This window comes from Gymnoscopelus braueri (assembly GCF_963280865.1).
Source record: "Gymnoscopelus braueri genome assembly, chromosome: 22".
Lineage (NCBI taxonomy): Eukaryota > Metazoa > Chordata > Actinopteri > Myctophiformes > Myctophidae > Gymnoscopelus > Gymnoscopelus braueri.
The window spans coordinates 28,104,607-28,126,683 of record NC_137624.1 but is presented as its reverse complement, the minus strand read 5'-3'; the positions used below and the strand labels follow the sequence as shown (position 1 = coordinate 28,126,683).

Genomic DNA, 22,077 nt, shown 5'->3' with positions numbered 1-22,077 from the left:
CAGTGGTGTAAAGTACCTAAGTACATTTACTCAAGTACTGTACTTAAGTACATTTTTTTTAGGTACTTCTACTTTACTGGAGTATTTCCAATTGTCTATACTTTTACTTCTACTCCACTACATCTCAGAGGAAAATATTGTACTTTTACGCCACTGCAATTATTTGAAAACGTTAGTTACTGGTGACTTTGCAGATATAAATTATTACATCATTAAAACATACATTAACCACTTTAGCCTTATTTTATCCCAGGCTATTTGAAAATAGCCGATCTACAAGCTCACAGCGCGTCGCATCGCGACACGTTGTGAGCTTGTAGATCTGCTATTTTCAAACATTTTTGTACTTTTACTTTTGGTACTTTAAGTACATTTTGATACCAATACTTTTGTACTTTCACTCAAGTAAATGTTTAATTCCTGACTTTTACTTGTAACAGAGTACTTCTACATTGCAGTAACGATACTCCTACTCAAGTAAAACATTTGAGTACTTTCTCCACCACTGCCTGAAAACCCACGTGACACAGTGGATATACACAGGAAATCAATTGAAGTGTAGCCCCCCCCCCGTCTCGGCTCGGCTTCTCTCCCACCGTGTCTTGGAGGAGTGGAGGTCTCCTCGTCTTCGCTCCTGTGGGCCTCTGGGAAATCAGAGCCTCCCTCAGCGCACCGAGGGCTACAATTGTGTTTGTGAAGTGTTCGAGTCATGCCCTAAAATGGGAGCTATTGAGGTGCGTGTGTGTGTGTGTGTGTGTGTGTGTGTGCGTGTATGTGTTAGCATGGGGGTGGGGGGGTTGGTGGGGGGGGTTTTACACACAGTCAGTGGAAATGGTTATTATTCATTTATCATTTGTCTTTTTTCCTGTCATTACACGTTGCTTTCTCTCACTCTCTCTCTCTCTCTCTCTCCCTCTCTCCCTCTCCTCCCCAGCGATCTCATCCTTCGCTCTCTTCCTCCTCGCTCTCACCCCTCCCATCTCTCCGTCTCTCTTTGGCAGCGGCAAGGTATTTTATGGGTTGTTTGTTAAAGCCTCCCACAATCGTGAGCGTGCACACGCGCACACACACGCACACACACACACGCACACGCACGCACACACTCGTAAATGCGTGCTACCCTCGTCAGACACATACCAAAATACACACACACACACACACACACACACACACACACACACACACACACACACACACACACACACACACACACACACACACACACACACACACACGTGTACTCCCCAGTCCAACACATACCAAGCCCATAGGGAATGATTGGAGCGCAAGCTTTTCCTCTTTGTCACTCTGCTGATGCATGATTTAGAAGCACGCCACACACACACACACACACACACACTCACACGCACACACACGCACACACACACGCACACACACACAGAGAGAGAATCCATAAGGCTCTTAACCTTTCCTTTCCCCTCTTTATTTTTCATTCTCACACAGAGAGGCTTTATGCACACGCAGCAACACGCATGTTTTCTTCGACACTGAAAAGCTCTCTCTCACTCTCTCCCCCCGTCTCTCTCTCTCTCTCTCTCTCTCTCGTATTCCCTCTCTCTCTCCTCTCTCCTCTCTCCTCCTCTTATCTCTTGCCCCCCACCCCTCCCCCTCTCTCCACATACATACATACATAGACTCTAAGGTGCTCATAGTTAATGTTGCAGGAGGACATCAGAGACCACCGGGTGAGCATAGTATCTTAGACCACTCTTTCTCAAACGTCTTCGTGCCAGGGACCCCCAAATTGATACATATTTGGCCGTGGACCCCCATCTGAAAAGGTGTTGTGCCAGGGACCCCCAGAAGCAAAGATGTTCGCTTTAAAAAATATATTCACCTGTTTCCTAGGCTGTGTGTGTTTGACTTCCTGTCGATTTCATTGGATATCATTGGTCATCTGACCAGTTTCATTGGATTTCATTGGATCAAATCGACAGGAAGTGAAACACACACAGCCTAGGAAACAGGTGAATATATTCAAAGATTTGCACACATTTTCAAGATTTTTCAAAAATAGCAGATCTACAAGCTCATACAAGCTCATAGTGCGGCACCCGGTGCCGCACTATGAGCTTGTAGATCTGCTATTTTTGAATAGCCAAAGCTAAGTGGTTAAAATGATTGTGACGCTATGTTAACTAATGTCCCTGGGGACCCCCTGGTACCCCCCCCCCCCCACGGACCACTGGTGATCCCCGGACTACTGGTTGAAAACCACTGTCTTAGACCACTGTTTCTCAAACGTTTTTGTGCCAAGGACCCCCAAATGTATATGTATTTGGCCGTGGCCGTGGAAAAGGTGTTGTGCCAGGGACCCCCAGAAGAGAAGATTGGTGTAAAAATAAAAAATATATGCAAGATTTTCCAAAACTTTCAAGATTTCTTTTTAAATATTCAAAAAATAGCAGATGTACAAGCTCGCAGCGCGGCACGAAGTGACGCGCTGTGAGCTTGTACATCTGCTATTTTTGAACGGACACATTTTGTTGGGGACCCCCCTGGAACCCCCGTCAAGGACCCCACTTTGAGAACCACCGTCTTAGACCACTGTTTCTCAACAACGTTGGGTTTTTGGGGACCATGCATGTACCGGCGGGTCCAAATGTGAACCAATGAAATTTAACTTAAAGACTAAAACATAATCATCAGGTATTATGGTTATACTAGGAGGAAGATTTTTTTCAAAAAAGTGTACAGAAATTGTTAAAATTATGTTTTTATGTGGACACGCCTCCAGTTCATTAAGTATACCTGGTTCTCACCTTAGCACCTCCTCCACCACCTTAGCACCACCCACCTGTCCTAGTCCCTCCTCCTCCTCATGCCCACACCTGTTGTGTTATGATAATGAGGGGGAGGGTATGTTTTTACTATGTCACTAAAGCGCCGTTTCTCTATTGGCACGTTTGACCCTCAAGGTTTCAGCCTCCAGGTAGAAACTCAAAATAGTCAGAGAAGACATAAAACACCATAAAAACACCACCAGGGGGCTTAATGGAGTTCTATCAACCTCATAGACACATGAAAAACAGAAAAAGTGCAAAACCATGGAACCACCTCTTAACTAGTGTTAAAGACGTTTTGTTTTGCATCCTTCACACATGGTTACGCAGTTACAGACGATACATAGGCCTGCAGACCAGGGCTGGGTAACTGACCCAAATAAAAAACCAGCATTTAGAACCTCTAACCCAGTGGTTTTCAAGCCTTTTCATATCGAGGTCCATTATTTATTCGGCATTTGAGCCTCGGAACCACCATTTGATGAGATTTAGACTCTGTTCAGACCCAAGACTTGGAAGTGTTTTGTTATCGTTGGATAAGATTTTGTCAAAATAATAATTCTACATTCTCTAATTGTGTAGACTTAAATTCAGTAATGCAGATGTTTAAAGAGCTGGTGCCATGGTTTTGCACTTTTTCAGTTTTTCATGTGTCTATGAGGTTGATAGAACTTCATTAAGCCCCCTGGTGGTGTTTTTATGGTGTTTTATGTCTTCTCTGACTATTTTGAGTTTCTACCTGGAGGCTGAAACCTTGAGGGTCAAACGTGCCAATAGAAAAACAGCCCTTTAGTGACATAGTAAAAACATACCCTCCCCCTCATTATCATAACACAACAGGTGTGGGCATGAGGAGGAGGAGGGACTAGGACAGGTGGGTGGTGCTAAGGTGGTGGAGGAGGTGCTAAGGTGAGAACCAGGTATACTTAATGAACTGGAGGCGTGTCCACATAAAAACATAATTTTAACACTTTCTGTACACTTTTTTGAAAAAAATCTTCCTCCTAGTATAACCATAATACCTGATGATTATGTTTTAGGGGGGTAAAAATCACTGAAAATCATGGCACCCAGTCTTTAAATTCAGTAATGCAGATGTTTAACAATAATTGAACTCTTGAGAGCGTAACATTTTACACTCAAGAGTTAAAGATCTATAAGGGTCCATTTGGTTATACCAACTCCACCAATCATTTTAGCTGGGGACCACCTGGAACCCCCTCAAGGACCACTGGGAGTCCCCGGACCACTGGTTGAGAACCACTGCTCCAGCCGACTTCCTCTTAGAATAATTGAGAAGCGGAGGCATTCAAACTGAGGTCTAGATTTTAACCCATTAAGACCGGCAACGCATCTCTCTGTCATTTTTAGATTCCTTTGGCTATTCAAAAATAGCAGATCTACAAGCTCATAGCGCGGCACCGAGTGCCGCGCTATGAGCTTGTAGATCTGCTATTTTTTTTGAAAAATCGTGAAAATTAGTTTCAAGTCTGAAATAATCGTGATATAGATTTTTCAAGTCATACCGCCCCAGCCCCAATACATACCGTCTCTCTTTGACACACACAGAGATGGCGGAGGACTGCACCAGGAAACACGCAGGGATATTTGCCTATAATAATGTAGATGAGGTGGAGTGTCACTCACTGGGGGTGCTTTACAACCGCAGTAAAACATGCAAAGCCCTGTGACATCACGACAGGCTTTTATTTTCTTTATTACCTCAAATTATAATCTCAGAGTAATATCATTTGCATAAAGGGGAGCCAATAACCACGGCCATTAATCATCGCGTCTGTCTTAACCACATGAACCCCCCCCCCCCCCCCGACGTCTCCTTATTCCGCTCTGGGAAAATAGCTTTTCTACAAGCTCTGTGAGCATGTAGATCGGCAATTTTTTTGGGGCGAAGGGATTTGGGGGGAAAAAGGAGGGGACCATACAGGTCAGTATGGTACTGATACTGACCTGATGAAGATCCTGTGAGGATCGAAATGTTGTCGCAAATAAAGTACTGTAAATCCTTTACCTGTGAAATGGTGTGCGGGCTCTACCTCATCATCATCATGTTAGTTTCATTGGCCTAGCACCCACCGTTGATGTGCTTGTAAATAAGTCGGGTTGAACCTTATGTGCCAGGGCGCACCCTTAGATCATCTGGCCAGGGTCTACTGGAGATTTATGCGGCTAATTTGGTGACCAAAGGAGGTCGGGCCTTTTCTATAAAGGCCCCCAGACTCTGGAACAGCCTACCAGAGCAACTAAGGTTAACCAGATCATTAACGAGTTTTAAATCCCTGTTAAAAACCCATTTCTACAGAATGGCCTTCTTAACTCCTTGAGATAAATGTTTATTATTATTGCTCTGTTCTATTGTAAATGTAATATATCACTGTTGTTTCATTATTGCATTATTTCATTTATTGTTGTTGATTGCTGTTTTGATTGTTCAAGCACTTTGTAACTTTGCTTAAATAAGTGCTATACAAATAAAGTTTTATTATTATTATTATTAAGTATGCTTTTACAAATATTGAACAGATGAAAAGTATTAAAAAGCGCTTCTGACTAAACCTCCTAACTCCATTGGATCGACAAACTGTCGTTCAAACCACCTAACTGCAACTTGTGGATAGTGGAAATAATTAATAATGGTCAAAAACCTCCACTTGAGCTGTATTTGGGTAAAGTGATGATAATATAAGGACACGTCAAGTGTCTGTCAGTGTATAAAGTCACCATCCCAACTTTGATGAGGCAGTATTGTGTTGTTCTAAAAAACATGTTTTTTCTTTTTCATTTCCTGAAAAGTTAATATTTTTAAGGTTTTAAGCATGTGATCATCAGTGAGAATTTTTTGTCATACTCATAAAGCAACAATGTCAAATTAAGTTTGGTGGAAGATGACAAAGCTTGGAATTACAGGTATTTTTTTTTAACAATGGTGTATGAGTCACTGTTGTCTGCCAGGAGGACAACGTTGCTCTCAGCATTGCCATTGTCGTTGGTTTGTTTCTATGGGGATAAAATGCATTAATTTCAAGGCGCTTTATCGTTTTTATGTACAGTCCCTCTTCCCCCCCAAGTCACTTCCTGTCTGTCGTCCTTCAGACCACTACCGTCTGGCTCACCAACCTATCTACACCCCCCCAGTGGTGTAAAGTAACTAAGTACATGTACTCAAGTACTGTACTTAAGTACAATTTTGAGGTATTTTTTACTTTACTGGAGTATTTCCAGTTTTCAGTACTTTTACTTCTACTCCACTACATCTCAGAGGCAAATATTGTACTTTTACTCCACTACAATTATTTGAAAATTTTAGGTACTAGTTACTTTGCAATGATCAATTATTATATTATAAAACATACATTAACCACTTCAGCCCTATTTTATACAAAGGCTATTTGAAAATAGCCGATCTACAAGCTCACAACGCGTCGCGATGTGACGCGTTGTGAGCTTGTAGATCTGCTATTTTCAAACATTTTAGTACTTTTACTTTTGGTACTTTAAGTATATTTTGATACCAATACTTTTGGACTTTTACTCAAGTAAATTTTTTATTCCTGACTTTTACTTGTAACGGAGTATTTCTATATTGCAGAATTGATATTTTTACTTAAGTAAAAGATCTGGGTACTTTTTCCACCACTGCACCTCCCTACCTCTAATGTTATCTCTTCAGATCCCGAATAGAACTATCGTCAATAGATGTGGTGAGAGGAGGTGGAGTAGAGACGCAAAACAGAAGAAAATCAGAACCACATTAAAAAAGTTATGGGGGGGGGGGAATTGTCTGTCAAGAGGAAGTGGACAGACAAAGACATGATATAAAAGGGAACGACGTCATGTTCGTGGAAAATGTTTATGGCAAATACAGCATAGTGTGTAAGTTGTAGGACTCATGCAGCCGTGTCTGCCTTTGTCCCTCTTTGTAATTAATGCGTTAATCTCCCCCCCCCGCACATAGCTTGTGTCAGGTATTTTAATCATCTCTCTCTCTCTCTCTCTCTCTCTCTCTCTCAGCTCATCTCCAGTGATGCAGATGGGGCCATTCAGAGAGCAGGGCGCTTCAGGGTGGAGAATGGCTCATCAGATGAGGTATATGACGCACGCGCACGCACGCGCACACACACACACACACTCACACACACACACACCCACAGACACACGCACACGCACACACAGTAAATGCATCATCACACGTACTAGACATATAACTGGTCCTTATATTACCCCTCAAACAGGGTGACCATAATTTCAAAACCCCAAACCTTACTTACGCGAACCAATTTTTATTTTATGGACAACATGCACATGTTTGCGTCCAAAGGCGTTTTCATCAGAATGGAAGATAATTAGTACTTTTACCCAAATTAGCCATAGCCTCTGGCTGCTGTCCGCCTGTCACAGTGTAACGCAGTGTGAGATTTTTTGAAAATGACACGCCCCAAAATATGGGACGCTAACAACCTAATGAATTTAAGTTAACCCATTCAATACGGGAACGCATCTCTGTCATTTTTAGATTTCTATTGCCTGTTCAAAAATACCAGATATAATAAGTTCATAGCGCGGCACTCGGTGCCGTGCTATGAACTTTTTATATCTGCTCATTTTTTAAAAGCCAATGGTCTAAATGGGTTAAATTGAAATTAAATGTATACAGTATATATATTTTTTTATTATTATTCCTTTACAATTGTCCTAGCCCTCGTGGGGGCCACTGAATTATACTATGTTAGTGCTTGCAGTAGCACACCTAGTGATAATGATAATGAATGGGACAGAACATGATTAAAACGTCTAGCGCTGAAAACAAGTAGAACATAGTTATTATCTTTATTGTAGTGAAAACTAGGACATTTTTTTGTGTGTAATTTTTTGTGTTGTTTTGACAATATCTGTGAAAGCTGTGGACATAATGCAGCTTGAAACCATATGACAGTCTCGGAACAAACCCAGGACGCCGTCTGGTCACTGTACCCTCAAAGCATGATGGGTAGTGCTTCTGTCTGAACATCAACACTGGCAGCACATTTTCATATCATTTGATTTGATTCAATTTGATTTGCAACTGTGTAATTTTAGTCTGTGCCCCTGTATGCCACGTCTGGGACTATGACATGACACTTTGCACTATAACTTCATGCAACGTCATGTTTGGTCCTGATGATGATGACGGCATCACTGGCGGAGATTTGCACTCACAGCAGGGGGCGTAGTTTGGGGTCCTGCAGGGCAGTGGCGTATTCACCGTAGAGGCAAGTGCGATCTCGCCTCCCTTAGAAAAACACTGACTGAAAAAAACGAGAAAAAAAACCCCACCAACTCTGATAACAATAGTGGGCAGCGATAGCCAATTATTTGGGGACCCTCTTATCCTCACGGTTGGAAATCACTGCATTATAGGCTTGTGGATTATATAATAATAATAATAATAATAATAATAATAATAATAATAATAATAATAATAATAATGATAATACATTTTATTTATAACACACTTTAATTTTTTTTCCTGATATGACGCATCTGTTTGCACACCTTTCTAATTGACTTTATTGTCTAACAGTTGTCAACAGAGGAGATAGCACTGACTCAAACTGTGACCAATTATTTTGACAAGGTGGAATCTCTGTGTGTGCGTGTGTGCGTGTGCGTGTGTGCGTGTGCGTGCGCGTGCGTGCGTGTGTGCGTGCGTGCGACAGAGCATGGACTACACCCCAGGAACCTGGAGAAGAACCGACGTCCATCTGGAGAACCCTGAGTACCACACCAGATGGTTCTTCAAGTACTTCCTGGGAAAAGGTTTGTGTTGGGGCTGTGTTGTTTATCCATTGACTATTATAGGTAGGGTAAGTGATATTTACCTGAAAATATATTTTCTGTTAATTAAAGATCCGGAGAGACGCGGAGACCCCTGATACTGAACAAAAGCATTTGTAGAATCGGCCTTGGGTCTTAAAGGAGTAGTTCCCCCAGAAAATGACTTATTTTCTATCAATTACACACCGCATGAAGCCTTGAATTGAGATTTTTTGTTTTTTGTCGCATTCCTGAGCCAATAATTTGATGACCGGCGGGAAGATGCTAATGTATCCGGTAGGAGACTCAAAAGAGACTCTTTGTGTCTCCTACCGGAAATACACCCAGTCATCAAATTATTGGCTCAGGAATGCGACAAAAACAAAAACATCTTCACGAATTAAATGCTTCATGGGGTGTGTAATTGATAGAAAATAAGTCATTTTTTTGGGTGAACTACTCCTTTAATGGGTTAACCTTTTAACAAAAAAACGTTTTGTTATAACCAAAAAAATAAAACGTAGTACTTACCCTACCTTTAAGCGTGAACGAATGCATGCATTCGTGCATTAATACTATATCAGTTTGATGAGGTTGTGTGTGTTATCTCCTTCAGTCCATCAGAACTACGTGGGCACAGATGCAGACAGAGACAAGAACCCCTTCTACCTGTCAGTGGTTCTGTCCGACCAGAACAACCAGCGGGTCCCACAGTATCGAGCCATCCTCTGGAGAAAGAGCGTGAGTCCACACACACACACACACACACACACACACACACACACACACACCCTCTGGGCCTCCTCTAGAAAAGTGCTTCTCAAACCTTTTCGTGTCAAGGACCATCTTTTGAAAATAGCAGATCTGCAAGCTCACAACGCGTCGCGATGCGACGCGTTGTGAGCTTGCAGATCGGCTATGTTCAAATAGCCAAAGGTTAAATAGGGCTGAAGTGGTTAATGCATGTTTTGCAATAATAATTCAAATCTAGTAACTAGTAACTTAAGTTTTCAAATAATTTTTGTTGAGTAAAAAGTACAATATTTGCCTCTGAGATGTAGTGGAGTAAAAGTAAAAGTATTGAAATTTGTAAATACTCCAGTAAAGTAAAAAAATACCTAACAATTAGGTAATAATAATTAATACAAAATTTAAAAATGAATAATGATACTAATAGTAATTGTACTCAAGTACAGTACTTGAGTAAATGTACTTAGTTACTTTCCACCACTGGTTTGTAGTCTGGCGACTCATTTAAAGACGTAATAACGCATGCAGGTCTTATTAGCCTTGGAGCCTTCTGTTGGACCTGCTCAGGATGCACCTCCGCCTAATCACATTGATTAGTCTTATATCTACCTTCACATTCACTCAGTTCCTGATCACTGGAGATCTTTTGTTTGGGGTTTGGTTTGATTTGGTTTGGTTTGGTCTGCCTTTTGGTTGGCTTGGGGCAGTTCAGCTTGGCTTTGTTTTTAGGCTATTTTGGTTTGGTTAGCCCTGGCCTCATTTGGCTTTCTCTTCTTAACCCAGGGATATTTCACTTTCAAACATGTTTGTAACTTCAAACTCAATTTTAACCATGATAGATTCATTGAAAACACCCGTCCTTGGTTCTAGTGACTGATATTGTCCTTCTAATGCGTGAGGGGGCCGTGATTTTTCCATTACTTTTTTCATTTCTTGTTAACTCTCTCAGTGCCACGCCCCGAGATATCCCGAGTTTTTCCCGAGTACCCTCAGTGCCAGCATGAGAAATCCCGAGTTTTTACTTTTGACTGTGGTCGCGCTATGCTGTTTATTTTTCATGATCACTTTCGCTTCCTGACTCCTTCAGACTCATTGGGTTCCGGTTTCATGACGCAGATTCCGTTTCCGGTTCTCATTTTTTTCCCGTGATCATTTTCGGCCAGAATAGGGAAAGTCACGGTTTTTCACACGGTATAAAAAACAAACGGAGAGGTCCACGTCTACTCTCTTTGGTCTGGGTGACGATCAGTCATCGTAGTCGTGTATCGCATCGTAATTTAGCCCGATCAACGATTGTCAAAAATGTCAACATCCGGTTATGACCGGATATGACGTGAGCCTGTTTGGGAGGGGGCGAGTGAGCCAGCGAGATCATCAATGTGTCGATTTGTTGCTCTCTACTGGTAGAACTGTATTATGGGTTTAAAAACCCAATCAGATCATTTATTTGAATGAAAAATTACTAAATCTAAAAATAAAAAAAACGCAAATTGCTGGCACTGGGGGAGTACTTTATGAAAATACTCTTGGCACTGAAAGAGTTAATATATTTTTTTTGTATGTTTATTTTGTTTGAAAGTGAAATATCCCTTTAAGGCCTGAGGCCGATTCTACAAAATGTCTTCTAAATCCTAACAGTTTTTTTGAAAAAAACAAATGTCAGTGGTTTTCAAACGTTTTCATGTCAAGGACCCCAACACGTATATGTATTTGGCCGCGAACCCCCCATCTCAAAAACATTTTGTTCCAGGGACCCCTAGAAGCAAAGATTTGAGTTACAAATGTTTGCTTTAGAAATGTAAATATTCAAAGATTTGCACACATTTTCTTAATTATTCAAAAATAGCAGATCTACAAGCTCATAGCGCGGCACCGAGTGCCGCGCTATGAGCTTGTATATCTGCTATTTTTTAATAGCCAAAGTGTAAAATAATGTTTTTTTTTTTGCTCAAATCAAAAAGTGACAGGTCTTAACACATTGGGTGCCAGCATTTTTTCATAACAACTTACGTTGGGTGCCAGCATTCTCCCCATTGACTGCGCTTTGCTGTTTAAAGCTCTAGACTCCACGAGGAGCAAATCCATGTAAAAAAAAACATCCATTCATGTTGCGCGATGACCCTGGCTACAGCCTGGAACGATAACATTTCACTCGCGAGTTACAATGGGGGGGGATCGCGCATCGCGCATGACCGGTTTTCCCCACCGGAAACAGATTCGGAGATATAGGTGTTTTAAAGAAGGAAATAGACAGGAAGTGGATGGCAGCCATGTTTTTGTTTTTCCGGTGATCTATCTGGCCTATCCTTCTCAAGATCACAATGGGTACTCCCAGAGCTGCTCCAGCCCCGCCCGTGTGGAGAAAAACGAAAAAAACAAAAAGACATATTTCACGGTCTGGACCGTGTTCGGCACCGGACCGCTACTCTGCGCAAACACGGTTCAGACCGTGTTTGGCACCCGATGTGTTAAATGGCACATTGCTTTAAAGCTGTATCTAACTTTTCTGTGCGAATAAAATGGTACTTTGTCCAATCCGTATGGTAGAGTATGTTAATACAATTGGGGTGGTTGTATTTGGTCTACCTGCTCTTCCGTTGAGACATTTAGATCCTGTGTCGACCTTTGGCGCGCTCCTGTTTCTGGTTTGACACAAATTGAGTTTCTTTTGTTATTTCTCCCCAGAGCAAGCAGTTGCTCTTTGCTAGTTCAGTGGTATACATTTCAGCCCTTGTGCAGTCGACCCTGGTCCAAATCGGGGATATAACAGGAAAGTTACATATTAAAGTGCTTAAGTTTAAGTTGATACTCCCCCTTTGCAGTTTAGTAGAAATGGTTTAATACAGGTGGATGATATCCACAGATTATCCACAGATTGTCCACTGATGATGAGAAATATACAATCTATACCCGGTAAAATACCCATGAATAAGGACTTTTTACCATAGTAAATGAATCACTTTAACCCTCTCGTCTTAGTGAAACAACTGTACTCTGACCATTTCATCTCTGTCTATACCAAATCTCTTTGCCAAAAATTGCCAATCTACAAGCTTGTACATCGGCTATTTCTGACCAATGTTTCCCCCAGAATAGGCATGCTGGGGTTGAAGTGGTTAAAAGGGTATGTTGTTGGTAGGCCTGTCACAATTATTACATAATCGTCTAATCGCAATTATTTTATATAATCGCAATAATTTTTTCATAATCGTCATAATCGTCATAATCAATTCCATGTTAAAAAATGTCTTATATTTTTAAAAAAATCACACCCTGTGTGAAGTGGGCGGTGTCTTGCTAGCTAATCACAATACTGAATGGAGTCAACCAATCATGTACAAAAGATAAATACATTTATTGAAACACTCTTTATGATGGACGAAACCATAACTTGAAAAAAACAAATTTATGTTTTTTTTTTCAAGTTATGGTTTCTTATATAGGGCTATGCACATGTGTCATGTGACACTGGCCAATCACAGTCCTGAATAGACTGTGATTGGCCAATCACGGTGCAGGGTTAGGCGGGGTACTTTTTGGCCAATCACAGCGCAGGATAATTGTACAAATTTCCAAGAATTGTACAAATTTCCAAACCTCACTTATAGGGGCGGTTTCACCGCCCAAAAATTCAAAAATAGTCGAAATAGCAGATCTATAAGCTCTACTATTTCCACTATTAATGTTTATTTTTAAGTATAAAGTAATTAAATGTGTTATTTGTCATATCTGCCCTGTGCAACCTTTGTTTCCGAAAGCTAAAAGCCAAACAGAAATGATTCATAATGTTCCATTAATTTTCAACGACAGGAACACAATTAACTCATTCACTGCCACTGACGTAAAAAACGTAATTTGTCCCGTTTACCAATCCTGCCACTGACGTAAAAAACGTAATTTTTTTTTTTTGAAAAAAAATATTTTTTTTCAAATTTGACCCAAAGACCAAGGAGATATGATTGTTTAAAGATCTACACTCCCATCCACTTCCTTGTTAACTTAAAACTTAAAAATTCTGTATCTCGGCTCCTGAGTACTTTTTTTTTTAAATGAAAAATCTCTGGCAGTGGGCAAACGCGGCCAGCAATAATTGTGGCAGTGAATGATCGTTAATCGCAATTATTTGAGTGATAATTAATCGTCAACTTAAATTTGTCATCGTGACAGCCCTAGTTTGTTTGTTTTACTTCATTATCCTGTTCTGTGTGAAAATGGTTGTGAAAATCAAAAGTGAGAGCAGTCTGTTTAACTTCCTCTGTGTGTGCTTCTTGTTGCTTCAGGGTACGTTGAAGATAAGCCTGCCCTACAGCCCCACCAAAACACTATCGGTCAAGTCCATCTTAAGGTGAGAATCATTACCTACAAACTGCTTCCCATGGGGACCCCGAGGCCAGGGGGTCCCTCAGGGGGTTCCGGCCTCCCAGGGGCTCCCCAGCTAAATGATTGATCGTTAGGAACCAAATGGACCCTTACAGGACTGTAAGCCAGAGAGTGTACTAATGGAATCCTCTGTAGAGTGTACAAATGGACAGATCTGGTCAATAGAATCTTTTTATCCCACGGCTTTGTAACCCATTTTTTCACCCAATGCCAATTCCATATGTAATCCTGGGCGCTACTCTCCCTCTGCCGGCCAAGGGAGAGCGCAGAACTGAGCTCATGCCTCCTTCAATGCTGCTGCTTATCACCTGACAGGGGGGGGGGAGTTTCCCCAGTAGGACGTAGCACGTGGAAGGAACACGTTATTCCAACCGGTTCCTTTTTCCCCTCCATCAGGCGCCCCGGCTGACCAGGGGGAGGCAGTATAGAGACCAGGATTACTGCATGTTTTTTGTGAGGGTATTCTACCCTAGGGGACACGGGGAGAACATGCAAACTCTACACAGAAAGGCCCTTTCGCCAACCCCACCTAGGGTATGGGCACTGATGATGTGGAGGAGAGGACACGCCCACAGCGTGTCCTCGGCGGGAATAGACCATATTCACACGGCGGCCATATTGCCATTAAGTCAATGAAATGCCACCCCAGTTGCCACAGCAACACAATGTTACATTCCAAAATGGCCGGCGTGTGAATATGGACTATTGAACCCAGGACCTTCTAGCTGTGAGGCGACAGCGCTACCGTACCGACTGTGCCACCGTCTAGCTATTTTCAAAGAAATCTTGAAAAGAAATTACCCAGATGTTGAGAACCAGAGCTATAGAGTTGCACCATTCTATTCAGGACAGCCCCACCCCCAGGCTAATGGGAGGGATTTCCTGAGCTTTATTAGTGGGTGTGGCCTGGTATCAGATGGCCACATTATCCTTCTATGTAACTAACCCTATATGGTTGACCGGAGGAGTCCCTCAGGGCTCTATCCTCGTGGCTTTTCTGTTTTCAGGCCCACATTAGATATACTGTATATCTTCGCTGAAAATAGCAGATCGACAAGCTCACAACGTGCAGCTAAGCTTGTTGATCTGCTATTTTCTTCTGAAGTTTTGCCCGGAATGCATATAATGTTTGTTTTTTTAAGTGGTTATGGCAATGTCTTTATCCGTCTATCCTGTGTCATTTAACGCATTCAATCCAGGAACGCATACTGTGTCATCTTAGATTTTTAGCTATAACCATTATTTTATACTTTGGGCTATTCAAAAACTAAAGCTTGTAGATCTGCTATTTATTTTAGAAAACTCATGAAGATTTGTGCAAATCTTTGAATATATATATATATTTTTATCAATTTGAACTCAAATCTTTGCTTCTGGGGATTCTACAAATGTCTTCTAAGGGCGCGCTCTCACCAAAAGTTGGCTGGCCGCTGTTAAACGCAGGTTGTGCGCGGCCACAGTTTTTTTGCAGCCAGCGGATTCTAAAAAAACGCTGTGGCAGGAGCCGATTTTCTCCCTCTGTCCAATCGGGTGAGTTGAAGGCGGACCGTCTCAAGACTCAGGAAGCACCATGGTGCTCAAGGCAGCAGGCGGTGCGGGCTACGGGGAGGGTCTTGAATGTGAGTGACAGGTGCGTCACAGCGTTTTTTTGAATCCGCTGGCTGCAAAAAACTGTGGCCGCGCACAACCTGCGTTTAACAGCGACCAGCCAACTCTTGGTGGGAGCGCGCCCTAAGAGCACGCCCTAAATCCTAACAGTTATTTTTTATTATTATTTCAGTGCTTCTCAAACTTTTTTTCATGTCAAGGACCCCCAAAATGATATGTATTTGTCCACGGACCCCCCCATCTCAAAATATTTTGTTCCAGGGACCCCCCAGAAGCAAAGATTTGAGTTAAAAATGATTGTATATATTAAAAGATCTTTTAAAAAATTGCAGATCTGCAAGCTCATAGCGCTATGAGCTTGTATATCTGCTATTTTTGAATAGCCAAAGAAATCTAAAAATGACGCGGATGTGTTCCTGGATTGAATGGGTTAACCCCTCCATCTCCTCCTCTGCTATAATAACTCTAATTCTCGCCTCCTCTCCTTCATATTGCAGTGCAATGAACCTGGACAGGTTTGAGAAAGGCCCCAGGGAGATACTGAACCCAGAGATTCAGAAGGTGAGAATTTATGCTGCAGTAATACAGTAATACCACGACCTCATTTAAAAAATAAAATAAAACGCACTCGGAGTGCTTGTAGATCTGCTATATATGAGCTTGTAGATCTGCTATTTTTTTTAAACTTTTGTAACTCAAATCTTTGCTTCTGAAGTTGCTATAATCAGTGGTTCTCAAACATTTTCATTTCAAGGGCCCCCAAAATGATATTTAATTGGCCGCGGACCCCCTCATCTCAAAATATGTTGTTCCAGGGACCCCTGAGAAGCAAAGATTTTAGTTAAAAAATGTTCGCTTTACAAATATATATATATATTCAAAGATTTTTCAAAAATACAATACAAGCTCATATGACCTATGAGCTTGTATATCTGATGTATACAGTATCTGAAGTATAAATGATGCATTAACTGTTATGTTCTTTTCTCTCAGGATCTACTGGTGTTGGAAGAACAAGAGGTACGGGGGGGGGGGGGGTGGACTTCAAATTATACAGTTTTTTCGTGTGGCCAGTTTAAAGTTTAATCTATTGATGGATTTTTCAATTATATGATTGACTGGTTGATTGATCAAGCTTCACCATCCTTAACTCATGACCTTCACTTCTCAACATATACTAGTCATAATAAGATAGATAGATAGATAGATAGATAGATAGATAGATAGATAGAAATTGCTTTTAAATGCATGTACGTATTTGAATTTGTGAGATTGAATTTTGTACGTACAGTACATTGGTCACTCATTTCACGGAGTCTTGTCTTTGTAGGGTTCTGTGAACTTCAAATTCGGTGTCTTGTATGCCAAAGACGGACAGCTGACAGACGATGAGATGTTTAGCAACGGTAAATCCTTTTTACACTGTAATGTACACTATGCAAGGGGATAATTGACGGGTCGCTGGTCATTATTGAGAAATAAATCCCTGTCGGGATTTATTTCTCAATAATGACCAGCGACCCGTCAATTATTCCGCTTATTGCACGGCTACTTATTAAATTAATTGATAAATTGACTTAAAAGTAACAACAAAACGAAGTATTTCCTTGCTTACGATAATGAAATTATTCCATAAGTGTTGCGCCGGGCGGACACGGTCGCCTCGGAAAACAAGGAAGTGTTGATCAAATAGAATACATTTTCGGTCACTGCATTGTCTTATTTCTCCCTTCAAATGTTTTCAAAAACATTCTTGAGAGCAACGTTTAGTTGTGAATGATATTGTGTGTTTGTTTACATGGCTGTCATGTTGGATACAGCATAAATTCTAGCAGAGCAGCAGGTGCTCTGAGTCGTTGATTAGACAGCGGTCTGTTACTGAGCTCGTTATCTCAGAAATAACACGCCGGCTGAATTCAGTGATTGACCAATCAGAATCAAGCATTCAGCCAAGCCTTGTAATAAGCACTTATAGTGATAAGTGATATGTTTTTGTAAAAAAAAAACATCAAATCAAAGTAATCATTGCTGTAGAGTGTTTGTTCAATTGACAGGGGGTCTCCCTGTCTCTCCGGCACTGTAGTTATCAGAAAATAAATTGTCAGGCTGGGATACCAATTTCATCCAATCAGAAGAGAGAGCCCATTTATCAACTTCAAGTGTGCTCCCCCGGTTTCATTTCCAATTTCACTTGTTTATCCTGTATCCTCTATGAGTTCTCTCTCCTGGTGAAATTGGTATCTCGATCTGAAATGTATTTTCTGGAGAGATAGGGAGACCCCTCGTACTGAGCAAACACTATTGCAATGATTCTATCATATATTTAACCCAAAAGAAAACCCTTACACCCGATTTAACCCATTCAATCTGGGAACGCATCTTTGTCATTTTAAGATTTCTTTGGCTATTCAAAAATAGCAGACATACAAGCTCTGAGTGTCGCGCAACAAACTTGTAGATCTGCTATTTTTTTAATTTTATTTTGAAGATTATATATTTTTTAAAGCGAACATTTGTAAAAAAATATTTTGTTCCAGGGACCCCCAGAAGCAAAGACTTGAGTTACAAATGTTCGCTTTAAAAAAATATATATTCAAAGATTTTCAAAGATTTTTCAAAAATAGCAGATCTACTCATAGCTCATAGCGCGGCACTCTGTGCCACGCTATGAGCTTGTATATCTGCTATTTTTTAATTAGCCAAAGAAATCTTAAAATGACACAGTTGCGTTCCCTGATTGAATGGATTAAGTAGAACATAATCAGCATTCAACAAAAAATGTGTCCCGTGTTTGTTTCAGAGACGGGGAGCGAGAACTTCGATAAGTTTCTGAATCTGCTGGGAGACACAGTCACACTGCAGGGATGGGTGGGCTACCGTGGTGGACTGGACACCAAGAGTAAGAGAACACCCATACACTCACCATTCATTTTATTAGTGGTTCTTTTTCATTTCAAAGGACCCCCATAGCTCTGAGAGTGTACTAATGGAACCATTGGTCCCCCAAGGGAAAATATTTTTAGTTTTTTGCATTGACTTGTTCTTTTGTAAAAGATTAATAAGAGATTGTGTCCTCTTTGAAGCAAAAAAAGTGTGAATGAAATTGTACACAGTAAAAATCATCAATGTTAAAGGGATAGTTCACCCAAAAAAATCACTTATTTTCTATCGATTAGTCACCCCATGGAGACTTGAATTCATGGATTATTATTTTTTGTCGCATTCCTAAGCCAATAATTTGATGACGAGCAGTGGGTTCCGGTAGGAGATACAAAGCAGACTCTTTGTGGGGGTCAGGAGACACAATGGAGTCATTTTGGGGGTGAACTATCCCTTTAATGTATCCATTTGTACACTCTCAGAGTTAAATTAACCCTGCGTTTTGAAATGACGTTCATTTTGTGAAGCTTTTCTTCCGCTTGCCCCTCAATACTCTTTCTCCGTTCTGTCTTCTGCAGATGACACTACAGGAATGAATTCCATCTACACTGTGTATCAGGGCCACGAACTCATGTTCCACGTGTCTACCATGTTACCCTACTCTAAGGAGAACAAACAGCAGGTGTGTGTGTGTGTGTGTTTGCGCGCACACATGTGCGCGCGTGTGTGTGTGGGTGCGTGTGCTTGTGCAGTGGTGGAAGAAGTACTCACATATTTTACTTAAGTAGCAATACCACAATGTGAAAATACTCTGTTACAAGTAAAAGGCCTGTGTTCAAAATGTTACTTGAGAAAAAGTACGAAAGTATTGGCATCAAAATATACTTAAAGGGATTGTAGGCAACATTAAGCCTAAATTTGAAAAATACCTCTATATATATATTTTGCATTTTTTCCCCTCTATCAGCCACTATATAATGATGCTGGGGTGTTTTCCTGCATTGAAAAACACTCCTCTTTCTGAAATCCGTATTTTCCCTACTATTTAGGTGACACATCCGGGTATCCGGTCCGTAAATTAACGCACGCATGTGCGCATCCGTGCGCGTCCGTGTCCGTGTGAACTTTTTACTTTCGGTTTTAAAATGCTCTCAAACTTCGTTTCTGAGGCACATAATTTACTTTTCAGATAGCGTTTGGATAGAATTTAGTTGTTTAACTTCATATATGTGGTCAATTTGTCATGAAAGAGCCTATTTAAAAATAAAAATTCAGAGAACCGGCAGGGGCGGGCAGTTCCGCGAATTGTATCCGAATAAAGTAACCTATATTCGGCATGGCCCGTTTAGAAGTCTGCTTACTCTATGGAAGTCCTCCGTGCGTCTCCCCCTGGTGGTCGGGGAAACTAACTGCTGGATTTTTTTTCTTTGTTTATCTCTGAATCGCCTACAATCCCTTTAAGTACTAAAAAGTGTTTGAAAAAAGCAGATCTACAAGCTCACAACGCGTCGCGGTGCGACGCGTTGTGACGCGTTGTGAGCTTGTAGATCGGCTATTTTCAAATATCCTATGTATAAAATAGGACTGAAGTGGTTAATGTATGTTTTATGATATAATAATTTATAGTTTTCAAATAATTATAGTGGAGTAAAAGTACATAATTTGCCTCTGAGATGTAGTGGATTAGAAGTAAAAGTACTGAAAATTGGAAATACTCAAGTACAGTAAAAAATGCCTCAAAATTGCACTTAAGTACAGTACTTGAGTAAATGTACTTAGTTACTTTACACCACTGTGCATGTGTTTATGTGAATACTGACATGCTTTATGCGCACCGGGTGCCTCGCAGACTGTGGTTTCCATGGTTACCTCGTGAGAGACATAAGGGGGATCGGAGTAAAGACCTTTTGCTGCATACGCCTGTAACTCTACATAAATCAGACCGGTGGATCTACGCAGAATATAAAACCATCTCCTCTTCATCCTTTTCTCTTCAGTCCTCATCTCATCTGTTATCTCATCCTTACATCTGATTCCCACCTCTCTCTCTCTCTCTCTCTTTCTCTCTCTCTCTCTGACTCCCATCTCTCTGTCTGCATGTCCCCCATTTTTTGGGGTCTTTTTCTGCCTTTATTGATAGGAACAGTAGACTGGCAGGAAATGGGGGGAGAGATGACCTTTGCTGGGTGGGTGACACGCAGCAAAGGTTGTCGGTCGGGAATGGGAGTCGAACCCGCGACACCCTGTCAGGCTGGATTACCAGCCTAGGTGCCCAGACGGTTACGCCAACCGTGCGGGGGCCTGTCCCCCATCTCTTGATCATATTATGTGCTGTCAGCGGCGTAGTGGTGATTTTTTTCCCCCCGGCGGAACGGTATTTTAATGACGTCACGCGCGTGCACATCGCGCAAAGTAGGAAACATGTTTGTATAGGAAATGTCTTTAGCTTAGTTTTAGTCTTTTTAAACTAATGCAAATTCAAGGAATGCCATTAATTCATAGGAGCTATAGGAGATAGGATACTAGGCAGCAGCGGCTACTGAAGCCAAAATGCTGTGTTGCTTACCGTGTAGCCTATAGATGGGAGGAGTGATTTTCACACTCACTTGTAAAGCTGTTATGCAAAGTAGCCATTTGGGTAGCCTACTTGGCTGGTGAATGAATCTAAGGGGGGGGGGGGCAGTGTTGCCAGATTCTATGAGAGAAACAAGCAACCAGGTCTAGGAAAACTAGCCCAAAAGAAGCGACTATGGGCCACATGAGCACTTTAACATATACATCAGCTTTTTGAAAATAGCAGATCTACAAGCTCACAACGCGTCGCGATGCGACGCGTTGTGAGCTTGAAGATCGGCTATTTTCAAATAAAATCTTGCGGGGAAATTATAATTAGCAGATCTGGCAACCCTGGGGGGGGATGCGTTCTCTTCGTACCTTGTGGGTGCGTGTGAAAAATTTACCTGTGTTACTCCGTGTGGCCCCCATGACACCACTGTGTGCTGTTCCTCCAAACAAGTAAATGCTTAATTTAGACTTCTGGAAATGGCAGATCTACATATCATTAACCGAGTGGAGTCAGAATGTGCCAAGGTTGGCCTTGGTGTGACGCTGTAGTATAATGAAGTAGGGCATTAATAAACCAAAAAAAACACAAAAAGTTAGAATATGGAGATTCAGCCCGACAGCAACAATATCAACAAGCGTTGTCCAACAGGTTGTTTCGACCGGTCGTCATGTCAAGAATCCTCTCATTCACTTGACGTCTGTCCCCTTGTGCAGTGGTTGTTTCTTTTGATGGCGCACCGCTCCCGCCGTCCCACTCGGACAGCAGTGACGTAATCGGCCAGATAAACATGCAAACGTATTTGAAGATTATCGGGGCCGGCCCCAATTGTCTTTGATCAAATCGGGAGGCTTATGAGATCGGATCTAGTTTGAATCCCTCACACCGCACAGGGTAGATCATCGCTCCTGATCGGGCTCCAACTGGGAACGCCCTTCCTGATAGTGTCCCCGACACGAAATCTCCCTGATTATCCTGTAGTGTGTGTGGGCTGGGTTTTACCGTAACTCAGTCGAGTGTGGTCATTTTTCTAGAGGGAATGATATCCATCCAGCTCCGTCAATATCACTGACTGGGGATTTGAGAGGGTGGATTGTTGGCACATCTTACCCATTATTGGATTTCTCCTCGAACACATTCTGCTGTTTTGAATGAATAAAAATGCATTCCTCTCACATGCCTGCACACAGCGCGGCGCATTGCAATGCGTTAGGAGCATGCAGATCGGTTATTTTCGCTATTTTGACTCCAAATGAAAGTATATTGGGTTTAAGTGGAAGG

General features: G+C 41.6%; 1 protein-coding gene across 3 annotated transcripts in view; it reads left to right on the top strand.

The window, feature by feature from the left end:
- garnl3 (GTPase activating Rap/RanGAP domain like 3) overlaps positions 1-22,077 on the top strand; it is a 138,854-nt gene that overhangs the window by 65,525 nt on the left and 51,252 nt on the right. For all 3 annotated transcript variants that reach the window (XM_080419800.1, XM_080419798.1, XM_080419799.1), the window contains exons 3-11: positions 6,834-6,908; positions 8,519-8,618; positions 9,232-9,356; positions 13,646-13,710; positions 15,851-15,914; positions 16,347-16,373; positions 16,684-16,759; positions 18,154-18,252; positions 18,812-18,915. In XM_080419800.1, coding sequence (XP_080275926.1) covers positions 6,834-6,908; positions 8,519-8,618; positions 9,232-9,356; positions 13,646-13,710; positions 15,851-15,914; positions 16,347-16,373; positions 16,684-16,759; positions 18,154-18,252; positions 18,812-18,915 — 735 coding nt within the window. The remainder of the gene's footprint in view (positions 1-6,833; positions 6,909-8,518; positions 8,619-9,231; positions 9,357-13,645; positions 13,711-15,850; positions 15,915-16,346; positions 16,374-16,683; positions 16,760-18,153; positions 18,253-18,811; positions 18,916-22,077) is intronic.